At 37.5% G+C, this 18,588-nt stretch overlaps 1 protein-coding gene across 1 annotated transcript in view; it reads right to left on the reverse strand.

Moving 5' to 3' along the window:
* LRP1B (LDL receptor related protein 1B) overlaps positions 1-18,588 on the reverse strand; it is a 1,076,743-nt gene that overhangs the window by 308,228 nt on the left and 749,927 nt on the right. The window contains exons 34-41 of the mRNA XM_054970106.1: positions 17,649-17,774; positions 10,314-10,445; positions 8,821-8,955; positions 8,507-8,636; positions 6,889-7,015; positions 6,602-6,753; positions 6,190-6,314; positions 2,640-3,011 (exon numbers count right to left, since the gene is read on the reverse strand). Coding sequence (XP_054826081.1) covers positions 2,640-3,011; positions 6,190-6,314; positions 6,602-6,753; positions 6,889-7,015; positions 8,507-8,636; positions 8,821-8,955; positions 10,314-10,445; positions 17,649-17,774 — 1,299 coding nt within the window. The remainder of the gene's footprint in view (positions 1-2,639; positions 3,012-6,189; positions 6,315-6,601; positions 6,754-6,888; positions 7,016-8,506; positions 8,637-8,820; positions 8,956-10,313; positions 10,446-17,648; positions 17,775-18,588) is intronic.

Here is an 18,588-nt window from a genome sequence, read left to right on the forward strand (position 1 = left end):
CAAAGAAACCCTCCCCAACATTCCCACACTGGCCACTACCCCAAGAGCAGGCTGGCCAGCCATCCCCCATTGTTCCCTATGATGGGAACTTTTAAACTCTCTTTCCCAGGGCAATTATGCACAGCCCAGGGGTGCCATAATGGAGGGCACACTCCTGAGTGCAAGTTCATCCCTGTAAAATCACACGTGAACCACAGACACCCTCCCCAAAATTCCCCCACCACCTACAGAGATGGCTGGCCAGCCAGCCCCATTGTTCCCTATGATGAGAACTTACTTCACATCGAAGAAGAAAACACAAACACATACTGAATAAAGTTTTTTTTAAAAATATTTTCTAACTTTCAAAGTACAACTAGGCAAAGTATTGTGACACATTACACCAGAAGTCTCCCACACAAAAAATTTACACAAGTCACTTAACATCAGAGAATCACAAAAACACAATTGCTGTCAAAAACTCTTTATTTCTTTAACTGCTTTAGATTACACAGTAGGAGGGCACAAGAGGGCATGAATGCAGTCTACTACACAAAAATAACACAACTCACTTCACTGTGTAACCTAAAGCAGTTAAAGAAATAGTGTTTTTGACAGCAATTGTGTTTTGATTTTCTGATGTGAAGTGAGTTGTGTTATTTTTGTGTAGTAGACTGCTTTCATGCCCTGTTGTGCCCTCCTACTGTGTAACCGAATCAGAATCCCGAATGGCACACCCGTACTGGGGAGCATTCCTCTCTGTTGTCTAGGAAGCTGACCTCAGAATCCCTGGCATACATCTTGTAGGTGGCTGCCCCAAATGGCTGCCATGATCCGCTCAGTCAGCCAGGGAGAGTAGTAAGAGACAGGAGAGGATAGCAAGAAAACAGGGAAGAACTATGAAAGTTTAAGTCAACAGAGTTTGAAAGACAAAGGAAAGATTAGAGGAAGAGAAGAGCAAAGGAGTAGGAATGGGAACGTTAAAGTGAAACTGAAGTCCTAATAAGAAAGTAGCAGAGCTAGTCTGCTACTAGACTGGTCTCCCTGGAGGCAGGAACAGAACTGAAGAGAGGGTGTCCCACAAGCCAGAGAGGAAGAGGAAGAAAATTAGTTCCTGCCTCCCTGATTGGATGGTGGGAATCACCCAAGATGTCCTCTGCCTCAGAGGGAGAAAGGGCCCTTTCTCTGCCATACAAGTGGCAGGGAAAGGGCCCTTTAAATACCAGCTGGCCCACGGGTAGATCCCCCTTCCCAGCAGGCCAGCTGAAAGCACCGGGAGCGCTTTAACATTTAAATCCCTCCCTTGCTCCAGCTGACTGGCGGGCCGCCAGTCAGGTGGAGCAAGGAGGTGTTAAAGCGCTGTCACGCCAGCTAGGACCCATAAACCGGTGGGTTTGCGAACTGGCACTGCACCGTGAAAAGTTCGTCGTCTATGGTCCGTGAAACATCACAGACCATGGACTCATGGCCCATGGGTTTTTCCCAGTCCGTGCCCACCTCTACTTCGTAGCTATTACATTTTTCTTCTTGATATTAATCTGTACTCTTGCTTTGGTATTTTCACCTTTAATCTTCATCAGTAGTCGTTTGAAGTCTTTACTGTTTTCTGCCAGTAATGTAGTGTCATCTGCATATCTCAAACTGTTAATGTTCCTTCCACCAATTTTCACTATATCATCATCTAAATCAAATCCATCTTTTCTTATGACATGTGCTGTGTAACCTGTCCTTCCTGTCTGAAACTAGAAAGTAACTTTATCTCTACACACAACCAATCCACCCTAAACTGTATTTAGACCTGCATGCTATATCACCAAAGAGTCCAGAAGTACAGAATTCACTGGACTGAGGGGTAGCGATCTCAAACTTTAATGAAACCCTGTACATAAATGAAAAGAAATAATGCTATTATGAAAAATTCAGAAGTTAAACTAGGGTAAGAGGTTAGCTTTTGGTTGTGCTGATGAAATCCAGGATTATGCCTATAATTTTATATACTACATTTCAGTCATAGCTTTAATAAAATCAGAAGAAACTGTGAAGAAGTTACGTAGTAGCACTAAACAGAAATCATGGTAATTAAAATATGAAACCTGAAAAATAAGTCTAGCTCCCAAATTTTTCAGATGGCTCCTAGAGTCAAAGAAATTTGTCAAAATAAGATTTAATCCTGTTCAACAGGAACGGCTGATATCCTAAAAACTAAGTGAGTGAAGACATTTGGATTAATATCTATGTATGGTCCAATATTTATTACTATGTAAAAGATCTTTATCACTTGGACATCAATTATTAGATGTGTGTACTAAAACCTCAACAAAATTTCTTCTGTAGATGCTGAAGGAAGTGTATGATTACTTACAGTCTAATAAATAAAAGCTATCATTTGTTGTTAGAAGAAAAATTAAGCACTAATAGACATTTATTTACCTACCTAGTTCTATTGCATTCCTTCAGTGAGCTCAAAGTAGTATATACAGAGTTCTCCCTTCCCCGTTTTGTTTCTGTCTCAACAGCCTTATGAATTAGAGGCTGCACAAGGACCCAAGCTTACCCAGAAGAAAGGGGATTTGAACATGTGTCTAATAGATCCTAATCCAATACTACACCGCACTGTGTTTTCACAACAGGTAGAAAATTAAACAAAAATGATTACTTACTTTCAAGTATAACTTTTATACCAGACCAGTCATCATTTACAAGCTGTATATTTCCAAAGTGTGCATCACTGAAGAAAATTCGGTTTGTACCTCTTTCTTTTAGGCTGTAGTCGAATGCAAGAGCTATCACATTTTTGAAATATTCTGGATTTTCATAAGGTTGCACTGGTGAATTTAAATTGGTCTCATCTGAAAGATGTATGCTTTTTAATATTGTTCTTCCTGAATAAAGCAAGTAACCATCATGTCTCAGACATGTAACTCCATCCTCTGCCAGATAGCCATGTGCACAAGCACATGTTCTTTGTGCATTTCCCCGATAGAGGCAAAGTTGTTGACACCCACTATTGTTCTTGGCACAAATGTTGGTTCCTGTAGGGAGAAAAAACTATAATTTCGGCTTTTGTAACCTAACATAATTCACTGACTTTTAACATACTTCAACTCATGTCAGATATATTATTAAATTTAAGTACAGTATTAATTAATAAAGATAGTATCATATAAAAAGTAACCATGAGCAATTACTTTTAAAAATATTTCACTCATATATGAACAAAATGTTTCTATTATGGTTATGTTTCAGTTGTTAAATCAACTAAAAGAATGTAGCCCTTCCACTACTTGGGGATGCTTTAAATATAAATGCATATTATGTTGTGGGTATCCAATACTACATACATTAAAAAGTAGATTTCCATGGAATAAGTAACCCTGCCTGAAATGCAGTTTAGGATTGGCAGCCACTCTAGAAGAATACACTGCAAGATATAATTTTTCCAGTAATAGAAAAAAGCCTAGGTCTTGCACAAGTCCTTCTCTGCTGCTTATTATGAAATCTAAAGAGAGGTAATATGCTCAATTTCATCTCTTTGTATTCTCAGAGAAAAGGGATTATTTTGGAGTTAGAAAACAAACTGTGTTGTACTTACCTATCTATAACTGTTGTTCATCTAGTGTCTTCTCTGCAGGCATACAATGGGCCTGCACAGAAAACCAAAGATGAATTTCTAGTTTTAGGAAGTAATGTCTATCTTTGCCAGTTTCCTTTGACAAACAGGAATCTTAGAGAAATAAGGAAGATTCTTAAAAGATTTAATGCACTATATTTCGTTCATGTAACATAGGGAATAATTTCCAACAGACCATGGAAAGATGACTCTATAGCTGTCTATTATCTTTTTTTGCTATTAGTAACTTTATCTCTTTATCATCTGTTTATAAAGAAATCAATGGAAGGGGTATTTGAATCAATTTCCTTCCTTTCTTCCAGTTGCAATCTAAACCAATTCTTGGGAGGAATAGCCATCTGATTACTTGTAATCAACAGACAATGTCAGCTATTGTTTTCTGCAACTTTTTTATACCTAGATATTTATACCTACATAGTTATTATAAATATAGCCCATATACAGTTCAATAACTTTAATTTTCATACTTCATGCACTGATTTTGACTTGTCTGAGAGAGAATTTTCAGAATTCCTACATAAAATACTTAGAAATTATACCTGATATAAAATTGGGCTAAGAAGACTGTTAGATAAGCTCTATAGAGACTATTGCTGTATGTTTTTTAAAACATTCAGACTTTTCTATCATACTTCTAAAAAGTCATTATATGCCTTATATCTATCCAGTGTATTTTCCAAAAGCCTCCTACTGAAAAGGAATTTTTCGTTTTCATAGATAAATGATTGACTTAAATTTTATACTTTACCAATGAAAAACCCACAGGGATTTGTTGAGGGAGGGGACTCATTTTCTCCTCCCCCACTATTTCCTCTTTTCCTTCTCTCAAAGCCTCTATCTTTTATGTTTCTTTTTCTCCATCCCACCCATTCACCATCTGCCCCCCCATGTTCACCTTTATTATTTACTTATTTCATTTATATCTCATCTTTTTTCCACAATGAGGACACAAAGCAGCTTACATCATTCTCCCACTCTCCATTTTAACCTCATAACAACCCTGGGAGATTGGTTAGGTGGAGAATGAGTAACTGGCCCATGATTACCCAGTGAGCTTCCTTGGCAGAGTGGGAGTTCAAAGCTGGGTCTCCCAGATTTTGACTGAAACTCTAACCACTTTATCACACAGACTTTTACGCAGCAGCTGCTGTCAAACATTTGCAAGAAGCTCAACCTGGGTAAGACATGCAACTTACATGTTTGCTGGTTGGCATGGCCCCGATGAGTCCTCTCTCGAAGCCAAAACAGCCCTGAAAAGGGCCCTTTACTGACAGAAACCAAGGCTTAAGGCTGACAATGCTGTATTGTATAGCCACAGCCACTAGGGCCCAGACTGGCCTGGACTGGCAGCCTCTCCCTGGAAAACTCTAGTCCAGGTGTGTGGTGTCAGCCCCTTGGGCAGGCTCAGTTGCACAGTGTTGGCTGCCAGTCTGGGCCAAGTTAGGCAGTGAGAACCTGAAAAGACCTGCAAAGGATGCCTCATTTCCCCCTGTATTCCTCTCCCCACACTATTCCCTCTTTTTGTCCTCCTGGTAACTCCCCTATTCTAACTGTTCCCTACTTCCTTCTCTCCTTCCCACCCACCAGCCAGCCTACCTTTTATATGCCTCCCCATCTTCAGTTCAATTTATTATTGCATTTATATGCCACATTTCTCCACAAAGGAACTCAGAGCAGCTTACATTATTCTCCTCTCCTCCATTTTATCCTCATAATAACCCTGTGAGGTAAGTTAAGATTCTGTAATTGGCCCAAAGTTACCATGCGAGCTTCCACAATAGTAATTTAAACTGGGTCTCCCCAATCCTAGTCTGAAATTCTAACTACCACACTTTATTGAATTTCATGGGGTGACTGCAGTGGCAAGCAGCTGGGCCTGGGTGAGTCATGCAAGTCATCTGGTAGCAAGTCACCTGGTGTTTGCTGCTGGACCTAACCATGATTCATCCTCCCTAACCGAGCAACACAAGACAGGAAAGGACCCTGCCCCTCCCCCTGTCTGTCATTGACAGAACCAAGTCTTGAAAGCTGCCAATACTGTGTGGTTGCATAACAAGAACCACTAAGGGCATTAATTTCTAAAAGTTACAAGTGCTTCTTTTGGCAGGTGTTGGTTTTAACACACCCGATGTATTTTTTTTTTAATTTAGATTCTGGATTTTTTTGCAAACATGGGATGTTTTTCAAGTAGAAATATCTATCATGTCTGTTCATGGCTCTGGTTTCATATTTAAGTATCCACAGATTTGGCCACGCTGAGTATTAGATTTCATAGGTAAGGAAAGAAATGTTCAAAGCACCTTGTGAAATGAGCTTTTTCTCTAACTTTGGCCTCACTTTTTAATGATAACTATCGTAGCACTTTGTGAATATATTTAGAATCGTTTTAGGATATCCTTTTCCTTGATATTCATGCAATTTTAAAACATGTGAATTGACTATTTTTAAGAACTGGCTTTTTAGCCATTCTATAATTTCTCACTCAAAATGTAGAGTCTGTTTTGCTTTCCACACAAAACAGAATGACAGTGTAATAAAAAAAAGTAAAGTCCTAGGCAACATCCTGAGTGAGAGTTTACCTTTCTCACGCCCTCTGTTGAAGACCTTCACTTCCTTCAGGTTTATTCCTAGCCCTGTCCTCATGGACACAGCCTCTGTAGCATCATTTTTGTGGCCTCGTCTGATAGATCCATTTGCATGAGCTCTGCCCAAAAATAAGTTCAAGATATCAGACCAACAATTTTCAACTAATTAAAACAGAGTAAGTCATTAAAATACTGAAGACATCTGGCCTAACAGAAGGTGAAGAAAAATACTTTTGCCTGTGACATTGATACGGTTTCGCTTTGAATAGCCTTTTCTTTGGAAATTACATAGCTTTGTGAGATCCTTTCAGTGACCTTGCTAAAGAATGGCTAATCCTACAAGGGTGAAGCATCTGGCACAGAAATAACATTTTGAGGCTCAAATACTTATGGAAAAATAAATTACCTGTCAGACCAGTAGATGTAAGCTCCGAAGACTGCTACTGAAAACATATCCACATTGCTCCCTGACAGAACAATCTCACGATTCCTTCCATTCTCAAGGTCAATTCTTTCTATCTTGTCCATTCGAGCATCACACCAGTATAATTTATTTTCCTAAGGATCAATTGACCAATGAACTCCAATTATTTTATCATAGCTTTGACTCATAAAATAGAATAATATATTGTATCACTTAAATTTATTCATATAATATAGCAGTTAAACTTTAAACTAGACAGAAAAACTAACCTCATAGTCAATAGAAATTCCATTAGGCCATGAAATCCCACTGCCAACAAGGACTATCTTCTCAGATCCATCTAAATGAGCCTTGCCTATACAAGGTGTCTGTCCCCATTCTGTCCAGAATAAATATCTAGAATGTATAAACATTCATAATAAAATCTTAAATTACTTCAAACAGATCAGTTTATGCAAGGAAGCCATTCAGCTGGAAAAACAGATCACAAAAAAATGTATTTAAGAACTAATATTGGTCCAGCTCATACTTGAGAGAACAAATATTTAAGCAAATATTGTGTTAAAAAAATATTCAACCAAACTGATGCAACTAAATAATTTATCTTTGAGAAGTACTGACACCTAAGCAGCCTTAATTTTGGTTAGTTTTACCATTTATATTTCATCCACATTCACATAAGGTACAATCTGATCTTGAAGTATATTATTCTAGAACTAAATACACATGGACCATTTCTCCACAAATTTGTCAGGGATGGCTAGATATTTAAATCTCCTATGATATGTTAATTTTATCATTAATAATACTTTCCACATTCTCAAACACCATTCCTTCATATTCAGCAAATCAGGTTTTTTCACATCTTGCTGCTATACACGATTTAGCTGTTGTTAAAAAGTACAAGAACCATTTCTAAGTCTATTTCTACTACTATCTTTTCTAAATAGCATAACAATTTTACCTAGTCACTAAATGGGAGTAAATATGCCATCATATTATGTATTTCCCAAATAATTACAGCCCCAAATAATTTTTGGACAAATGGACTGCTCCAAAAACATATTTATTGATTGCTTTAAGCACTGCACACTTCCTGAATGGGAGGGACAGATCCTTGGTAAACAGTAAGATACCACCCTAGCTGTATTTTTATAAAGCTTTCCCTTAGATTCACAGAAATCAATTTTGGTCATACATTTTTTCCATATCTTGTTCCACTCAGTCTGACATATTTCTTGCACCATTTCCTTGCCCCATCTTTTGACATATTCATTCAGACTAAGCAACACAGAATATATTCCAGAGATGTTTTCATACGACGAGCCAGCCTTCATCATACTTTCAAAATCAGTCATATTTCCCCATCCATTCTTCATCTTAACAGTGGAAAAAACTATATGGTAGAGCTGTAACTACTGAAACAGAAATGGTCTTTCTCCTGCCATTATTTCAACTATCTCATCATATGCCAAAAAAGACCCTTTTCTGAACAAGTCATCTAATACAGTTAACCTGTACTTTTTCCACAGGGACACATCCTCTAAAACTGCTGCATCCAGTAATTGTTCGTTGAAGAAGACTGATATTGAGACGGGATAGAATATTTCATGTTTTCCCCGAAGCGTGGTTGTGTTTCTTACTGAGACAACTTGGAACTTTTTACTCTTTACGCAGGCAGGCCAGTATCCCTGTGTTACAGATGGGGAATAGGTGTTGAGTGAATAAAAGATTCAGTAGAACAGATTCACTGGCTGATGAGGGATTTTAACTGGGTACATTTATTGCGAAATTTGCCACTATGTCATACTGTCTAGTTGGTTACATGTTTTGATTTCTTTTTTCAACAATTTTAATCAATTGCACACATGTCAGTGATCAAGTTACCCTTTTTCTGGGTGCACAGCTACAGATCTTGGCTGGTCAAGGCCTTGAGACATAACTACATATCGAAAAGAACCATTGAGCCTAGATACTTCAATAAAGTTGAAGCCATGATCTGTCCAGTATATATTTCCTGGAGAGGGGAAAAAATGATATAATTTAAAGTCTAATTACTTCTTTATCCATGAAATCAACAGATAAATACTATTTTAATATTCAATTGTATATTAGAATGGTTGCTTAAAAATTGTACTTAAAATTAATATTCATAATTGAAACAAATACATTATAAGACTGAACTAAAACTAAAAAGATACCTGCTATCCAATCTACTGCAATGCCTTCCACTCTTCCCAAGCCATTTGTAACAATGTCTTCCTTCCATGTCTGGTCTCTTTTAGCTCTACTAATTTTGTTGAACCCCATATCTGTCCAGTAGATCGTGTCATTTCCTATTAAAAATAATTTTAAAATTTAAAAAAACTTGTTGCAGTTGTAATTTAAAACAAATAATAAATTCTGCAAATCTTTTCTTGCAATCTTTCTCCCACACCCATGATATAACGTTACTAACTTTGTCTCTCTTAGTTCCTTCAGCTTCTGGCACAAAAAACCACACCTTTGTTATTTCTTGCCAAGAAAAGCACTGGGACATCTGTCATGTCTGAGCCCCATCCATGCCAATTTTGATTCTGTTCTGCTGAACACAATGTATCTTGCTATAGCTCAATATCACTTTGCTAGTGTCATAACTATTCCTTTCTCAGGCTTTCACAGGTGTTTATATGTTGGACTGTAACAGCATCTAGTGTTTATGACATTGTGCTCATTCCCAGACAGTCCTGTGTCTTGCTTCCTAGTAACTCAACATGATACCACAAATATGTGAAATGTTCTCACACCAAGAGCATGCCAAAGTATTGTTTATGGTTGGGAGGGGGGAGAAAGGAGTAAACTAGAATGTTAAAAGAGAAGTTTCTCTCACATGATGTCATTCCTATCAACTTCTACTCATGCTGCTTAGATGTCTACCTAGCTTCTAAGTAATCCTATGGACCTGTATATGGAAATGATCTGATTTCTGAATAAAAGCCATTTGACCAAGCACTTGTGTCTTGCTGCAGTGATCCAGAGATCTGTCTGCTGTATCCTGTCATCCATAGCCTGACAACAGCACTTTCTTCTCTTGCTACAAATGGAGGCTAGTATATCCTTTTCCTTCTCTCCCTCTCTTCATAATTCTGTCAATTGAGGAAATAAATATAGGATAACCATTAAATTGTTGATTTTGAAAAGAACTCGGTGAAATTATATCAGGGAAAAAATAAAATGTCAAGAAACTGTGATAGAAAAGAAGTAAATTAAGTATGATTGACTCAGTCTAGGGCTGTAATTTCTAGAAAAGAATGTAAATACAGATAACACTGAGTAAAGGTGTGTTCACTAACATCAACCATTCAGACCTTTTGTTGCTGCTAGAGTTGCCAACTCTGGTTTGGAAAATTGCTAGAGATATAGGAGTGGTGTTTGGGAAGGCTGGAGTTTGTGAGGGAGGGAGCTTGGTGGGGATGTGATTCTACAGAGTGCATGCTTCAAAGCTGCCATTTCCTCCAGAGGAACTCCTCCAGGGAGAGTTCCCACCTGGAGGTTGGCAATCTTATTGCTTGCAATTGTTGGGTACTTCTGAAAAAAAAGCTACTATGTATTATTTTCTTACACTTATATGCACAAAATAGATGACTACCTTTTATAACAAGTAAAGCGTGCTAAATTCTTATTAAGTAAAAATCAGGATTTTTTTGTTATTTACCTGCATGGAAATCTACACCCACAGCAAATGAAGACCCTGATATAGGCATTAATGCATCTGTTTTGTCATTTGGATCAAGGGGAACTCCTCTAATTCCTTCATGAACAGAATACATGAGGAATGATTCTATGCCTAAAACACACATAGAAAAAACAGTAGAAGAACAATTATAATCACCACGGATAAATAATTCAATTGTATTAAATTAAAAGTAATATGGAAATTGGTAATATGTTAAACAAATGCTTTTCACCCTTTCTGCCTTCAGAAAACACTTTCTACCACAAGGTTGTCTATTCCTTTGAAGGCCACTTTCAAACTTCCCTTCCCTCAGTATAACAATGAACACCGTCCACCAATACATTGTTTGTATTGACTTTATGAAGAAAATATACCAATGATGCAAAATTAAGTTTGAGAGAACAGAAACTAATTGTTAGACTGACAGCCAGTTTTGTGTAGCGGTTAAGAGCACAGGACTCTAATCTGGAGAACTGCGTTTGATTCCCCACTCCTCCACTTGAAGCCAACTGGGTGACCTTGGGTCAGTCACAGCTTCTAGGAAGTCTCTCAGCCCCACCCACTTCACAGAGTGTTTTGTTGTGGGGATAATAATATCATACTTTGTAAACACCTCTGAGTGGGCATTAAGTTGTCCTGAAGGGTGGTATATAAATAGAATGTTATTGATGGTTGTTGGGGGTTTTCCGGGCTGTCTTGCCGTGGTCTTGGCATTGTAGTTCCTGACGTTTTCGCCAGCAGCTGTGGCTGGCATCTTCAGAGGTGTAGCACCAAAAGACAGAGATCTCTCAGTGAATGTTATTATTTATCATCATCATTATCATCAGGTGCTTTACATGTTTATATTCATTTGGTAGAACACATTAAGAATATATGCAATAGCGAGACTTCCAGTTCAGGATCCATGGAGATCTAAAGCAGCTCTAAGAGCTGAGCTGTCCGTGCCGCTGTTTGTGGAGGCTGGAGGGGCACAGATTGCCCGTGGCCCCCTGTTCTCAGGCGGAGAACAGGCAAGTATGCACTGTACCTGAGGGCGCGTTGATCTCAGGTGGTGGAGGGCTCTAAGCAACAAGCTCTCTCCCGCCCTTGAGGTCCCCCCCCGAAGACAGGTTTGCTAAGATCTCTGCAGCGGCTCAGGAGTCAACTTTACTGGCATAAGACCTACATGCCCAAGCTTCGATAAGCAGTAAGGGAAATGGATTCGTTTGATTAAAAGAAGCAGCTATTACAACCCAAGAAAAGATGTTTAAGAAGGTAAAGATTGCTATCTCTCAAATCGGGACAGATTTAAGCAAGCAATAAAGTTTAAAACTGGATTTAAAAACTGCGACAGACTGATTAAGTGAAGGGGAAGATTCCGGCAAGGGAAAATTTAAAAAGTGACATTTTAAACTGTAGTTAAGGCGGAAAATCGGATATTGTTTACATACCTGCAGTGGGAAGAGATACCGGACTGTGGGAAAGCTTGAATATCGCGAGAACTGCTGCAAACATTAAAGTAACAGGAAGTACATCAGGACCATAAAGAGACTGGCAAGAGGCGGTCTGTGTTAATACCGGAAGTGGAAGTTCGCCATTTCGGAGAAGGGTAAAGTTTTGGCTTCAATGAAACAGGAAGTAGGACATCTTGGAAGAAGGTAAGGGCGTTTGCTTCAAGTTAAAACCATAGAGAAAAAACGCCCGACATTTTGGACTGAGCAAAAGAACTTTTAACAAAAACCGAGCAAATTGGGACTTTTTAAAGCAATTGGAAGCAATAAATCAGAGCCACGGATTTAAGGAAAAGGGCAGACTCGTGGGAGCGTGGTAAATCTAGCCCCACGATGTCGAAGAAGGAGTGGCAAGCTGCGATGGAGAATCTTGATAAAAAAGTTTCTGAAGTTACAGAAGGCAATAAAGAGCTCAAAGGTATGATACAGGAGATGGCAAAAGATTTTAGAGACTTTAAAGAGACACTTAAATCAGAAATGGCATAACTGGTAAAAGACGTATCAGACAAGCAGCAGAGAGTTAAGGTAGTAGAAAATACGATGGATTTGCAGAAGACAGAGATGAGAGGATTGAAAGCAAGAGTGACCATCGCGGAAAGTAAACAAATGGAAAAACAACTAAGATTTCGTTCGATCCCGGAAACAGAGGAAAAGACCGCCCGAGAGCAGATTACAGAAATTTTGGCAGAGTACCTGGGGAAGGAGGAAGAGGAAATTGCAGCTCTCCTAGATGTGGTGTACAGAATCAACTCAAAATTTGCGTCTCAGAGGAAGCTACCAAGGGACATGATTGTGCAATTTACGACAAGAAATACAAGGGAATTAATTGTGACCAAACAGTTTCAGGATCCACTAGAAGTTGATGGAAAGGCGGTAAGAATCATGAAGGAACTGCCCAGATCGGTGTTGTTGGAAAGAAAGAAATACAGGGAGCTAGTTCAGATGTTAAAAGAAATGAAAGTTAAATACTGATGGGAAATACCAGAGGGACTGACATTTGAATTTGGCGGAGCAAGAAAGAGCATCAGATCTGGTCAGGAAATGGAGGATTTTATTAGTAAAAATGAAAAGGACTTACCAAAACCCACAAAAGCTTGATCATGGAGTGTAAAGTTCTATCTTGGAATGTAAATGGACTAAACTCACCCTGTAAACGTAAGGTTATTTTCCACTGGCTTGTAAAACAGAAATGTAAAATTGTATGCCTACAAGAGACACATATCAGAAAGCAAGATGTAAAATATTTGAAAATGGCAAAGCTGGGAAAAGAGTTTGTAGCTGCCTCCAAACAGAAAAAGAGGGGTGTTGTATTGTATATAAAGGAGGAACTACAGCCTAAAGTGGTGTTAAGTGACGCAGAAGCTCGATATTTGGCGGTGGAAATAATTTGGAATTCAAGAAAGACATTGGTGATTGGAATTTATGTGCCTAATGGTGCAAAAGAAATTTTTTTTATGGACTTACAAAAACAGTTAGATGAATTGTCTTATGATCAAATAATATTGGCAGGTGATTTTAACGGCGTTACGAACTTGGAGGAGGACAAGAAATCTAAGACTACACAAAAGAAAAGAGGACTACTACCAAAGTCATTATTTGCAATCACGAAACAGGAAAGTTTAGAGGATGTATGGAGGAGACAGTACCCCAAGAGTAGACAATATACATATTATTCTGCAAGACATTTTACACTATCAAGAACTGACATGATCTGGGCCTCCAAAGAACTGTTGCTTTGGACTAAAGAGGTGGAAACAATGCCAAAGGTAGGCTCAGATCATAATCCAATTGTGTGGAAATTTGGTAAGAATAGTAAAAGAAGAGGATGGAGAATAAATGAGGACCTGTTACAAATGGAAGAGAATATTGTGTTACTGCGAAGGGAGACCAAGTTCTTTTTGCAATGCAATTTGAATAAAGAAGTATCGACAAACAAGGTTTGGGATACATATAAGGCCGTGATCAGAGGGATACTAATGGACTTGAATGCAAGAGATAGGAGGAAAAAGGAGGAAAAAAGACAAGAAATCATGGAAAAAATTAAAGCCAAAGAGATTCAACTCAAAAAGAGACCAGGCAAAAAGAAAATATATCAGGATATTAAAATATTGCAGGAACAGTTATCTGCAATGAACAATAAAGAATTGGAGTGGAATTTAAAGAGGATGAATCAGAGGTCGTTTGAGGGAGCAAATAAGCCTGGGAAATATTTGGCATGGCAACTAAAAAAGAGGAAAGAGAAGAAAATTATTAGCATGATACTAGAAGATGATAAGTTACTAAGTGATCAAGTCGCCATTAGTAAAGCCTTTTTTAAATTTACGCAAAATTATACCAAAAAAAGAGGTGAACAAAGATTCAATAGCGGAATATTTAGATAAGATGAAACTTCCGACACTCTCTGAAGAATGGAAAGAGAAATTGAATAAGGAAGTGACAGAAGAAGAAATAAAAGAAGGTATTCAATCAACGAAGCTGGGGAAGGCCCCAGGTCCAGACGGATTAACAGCAAAATTTTATAAAACAATGGGCCAAGAACTGGTGCCTCTCCTGAAGGAGGTAATGAATGGTGCTATGCAAGACCAAGAGATTCCTGACACTTGGAAGGAGGCCAACATATCATTGATTCCAAAAGAAGGACAAGATTTGACTAATGTTAAAAATTATAGACCAATTTCATTGTTGAATAATGACTATAAGATATTTGCAAAGGTATTGGCGGAAAAAATTAAAGGATGGATGTCGGAATTCATTGCAGAAGAACAAGCGGGATTTTTACCTAATAGACAAATTAAGGACAATCTAAGAACAGTAATAAATGCTACTGAATATTATGATAAGCATTGCGATAGAGAGGTTGGTTTCTTTTTCGTAGACGCAGAAAAAGCATTTGACAATCTGAACTGGGACTTTATGTTTGCCACTATGGAAAAGCTGCAAATGGGAGAAAAGTTCATACAAGCAGTTAAAGGAATTTATAAAGACCAAAGTGCAGCGATTGTAGTGAATGACGATCTGACAAAAAAACTAAAAATAAACAAAGGTACAAGGCAGGGCTGCCCATTGTCTCCATTGTTGTTTATATTGATCTTGGAAATACTGATGATCCAGATACGAGAGGACGATACAATTCGAGGTATAAAGATAAGAGAGTTTACCTACAAGGTCAGAGCATTTGCAGATGACATAATGTTGATTGTAGAGGATCCAATCGACAATATGCCAAAGGTAATAAAGAAGATAAAGGAATTTGGAGACTTGGCCGGTTTTTTCGTAAACAAAAAGAAGTCGAAGATACTATGTAAAAATATGATTAAACAGAAACAACAAGAATTGATGGAATTAACGGACTGCGAAGTAACAAACAAAGTAAAATATTTGGGAATTGAATTAACTGCAAAAAATATAGACTTATTTAAGAACAACTATGAGAAGCTGTGGATACAAATAGAGAGAGACTTGATAAAATGGAACAAGTTGAATCTATCATGGTTGGGCAGAATTGCGACAATAAAAATGAATGTGTTACCTCGTGTGATGTTTCTGTTACAAACGATTCCGATTATCCGAGACTCTAAACAATTTGAAAAATGGCAAAGAAAAATTTCGAACTTTGTGTGGGCAGGCAAGAAATCACGTGTTAAAATGAAAGTGTTACAGGAAAGAAAGAGGTGGCTTGCAACTACCCAACCTAAGACTGTATTATGAATTTGTTTGACATGGATAAAGGATTGGATAACGTTGAAAAATCGCAAACTTCTGGCATTGGAAGGCTATAAGAAAATATTTGGATGGCATGCATACCCATGGTACGATAAAATAAAAGCGGACTCTCTGTTTCTGCATCATTATATCAGAAGAAGCCTCTTCACAATCTGGAAGAAATATAAGATATATCTGGAAGATCAAATCCCCTCTTGGGTGGTCCCGTACGAAGTAATAGACCCGAGAACTGTCGATAACGAACAGCAATGTTTAACTTACAAGGAGATAACACAAATACAACAGTTAACGTTAAAAATAAAATCAGAAGAAGAATTGTCTCCTTGTTATAATTGGTTTCAATACAGACAGAACAGAGATCTTTACAAATCGGACTGTTCAAGAGGAGGAATAAGAATGGAAAACTCAGAATTGGAAGAAGTAATGTTACAAGAAGGCAAGAAACAAATTTCAAAGATTTATAAGATACTTCTAAAATGGTACACTGAGGATGAAACAGTGAAAGTACAGATGGTGAAGTGGGCAATAAATTTTCATAAAGAAATAACGATGGAGTCCTGGGAGCACTTGTGGAAGAATACAATTAAGATTACAACGTGCATAAATATTAGAATATTAAAGAAAATGTGTATAAGATGATATACAGATGGTACCTAACACCAAAAAAAATTGCGCTGGGGAATGTTAATATGTCAGACAAGTGCTGGAAATGTAAAAAGCACGAAGGATCATTATATCATATGTGGTGGACATGTGAAGTAGCTAAACAGTATTGGGGTGAAATAATTGAAGTAATAAATGAGATTTTACAAATACAAATAAATAAGAACCCAGAATTGTTGCTACTGAACTTGGGAATGGAGAACGTTCCAGTGCAGCACAGAACATTGTTATTTTACATGACAGCTGCAGCAAGATTATTGTATGCGCAGAAATGGAAAGTGCAAGAAGTACCTACTGTAGAGGACTGGATTTACAAATTGCTGTACATGGCAGAAATGGACAAAATGACAAGAAAACTTAAAGACCAAGACCCAGAATAATTTATGGCAGACTGGGCTAAAATGAAACAATATTTGGAGAAAAAATGGGATGTGAAAGGAGAACTGTGGCAGTTTGAGAACTTTTAAACTATGATACTACAAACAGAAGAGAGAAGTGACTTTACCAATAGAAGAAATGTGTGTTTATATTAATCTAAACTAGGATTATAGTTAACTATAGGAGGGGTAGAATTTATAACTGATACTTAGAAGTGGGATTGATATACTAGAAAAAGTAATATAGCATACATATAGTAAGGGAAGAGGAAATTATTTAGAGTAATAAATGTTATTAAGTTAGAATATTAACTTAACTATCATTAAGTTTGAATTATGGTTAAGTATAAGATATGAGAAGTATGCTGTTAATTATGGGAAGAAGTATTAGTAAAATTAATTTGATAAGTATGTTATTAATTTTGGAAAGAAATATCAGTAAAACTAATATAGTATGTATAGATTATAGAGTAATTAGGGCTTAGAGTAAGGATTGCTATGTAGGGATGCTTGATTGTCTAATATAGGATATGTTAAGTAATAAAGGGGGTAGAGGGTTGGAAAGCTGTTGGAAGTCAAGAAAGAGGGGGGAAAGGGTGGGGATCAGGTTAGATTTAATCAGATAGGGTTTAATTGAAATATTGTTTGAAATTATGCTCACCAATAAAAAATTTTTAAAATAAGAATATATGCAATAGCTATAAAGCCACAAACTATGACATTACAAGAACAAAGTTACTGATGCCAAGATAATAACAAACCCAGGTATTACACATACAGGACAATCCTAGGCAGAGCCACAGCCTCTTAAGATTTCAACATAGTGGTATAACTCTGTTTAGGGTTGAAATTATAGTCTTTGATAATTCTGTAAACTCTGTAATATAGCTCTAGGAAATTGAAATCTTTGTTAGCAAGAATATACATGAATACACAAAAGATATTCAAAAAGCTCAATGGAAATTATCTTTCCTACAATGTAGCATCAAGTTTCTTAGAAAATCATTTTTCCAGAATTTTCAAAATTCTGTATTTTTTTTAAAAAAGCAAAAGAAGTTTACCTTGACAAGACATACGGTTTTTCCGAAGATTATAGCCTACAGTACATAAGCATGTGCGAGTTGTTTCTGAGGTTGGCAAGCAAAGTTGGGAACATCCACCATTATTGAGTTGACAAGAATTGCTACCTACAGTGTAGTAAAAATGAAAGAGTAAATAATAACCTTTTATTTCTTGTCTTATCAGGATTATACATTTCATACCGAATTCTTACAAATCATTCTAAAATAAAAGATGCAATGACCTGGCATAGACTCACTAGTATAATAGCAGTGTTCAGTAACAATTTTGAATACGTTTCTGCTAAATAATTTCAGAATCCATCTGGGAAGAATAAAACTATCGCAACATAAGCCTAAATGGTTTCCATTGTTCAGTTACTTCTTCATCAATAAAGAAGTGTCTGCAGATTTCTGATGCCACCCTATCATGCCATGACAATAACTTTTTGTGTCTTTGTTTCAAATTCAGTAGATGTGAGTCCAAGACACTATCCTTCAATCAAAGTTCTTAGTGTCCTAAAACACACACATCAAATGTTAGTGGACAGACTTGCCCCCACAATATGAGAAGGCTTATTGCCATAAGCCCCTTCTCTAACTGTGCTTTGACTACCAAGCAGGCAGAAACACAGAAGCTAGATCCCAGCTGGGAGATGGCATGTGTGAGCATGGGAGATGACAGGCAAGGCCAGCTCACCCCCTCCCATGCCCCGGAAGCACACTAAGGATCGTGATACAAAAGGGCCTTCCCGAAGTTTCTGAATTAATCAATGCAACACACCCTATTGATCTCCCCTTAACCACTTTCCTATTGTTAGGTGACTCAGGGGCCTGATAGCCTGACCAATCCACCTTGTGGGTTGTCAGTCATAATTGATAACTTTAGTTCCACCCGGGAAGACCTAATCAAACTTTCCCAGTTCATTTGTTATAACCCTGG

Source organism: Eublepharis macularius, chromosome 2, assembly GCF_028583425.1.
Source record: "Eublepharis macularius isolate TG4126 chromosome 2, MPM_Emac_v1.0, whole genome shotgun sequence".
Lineage (NCBI taxonomy): Eukaryota > Metazoa > Chordata > Lepidosauria > Squamata > Eublepharidae > Eublepharis > Eublepharis macularius.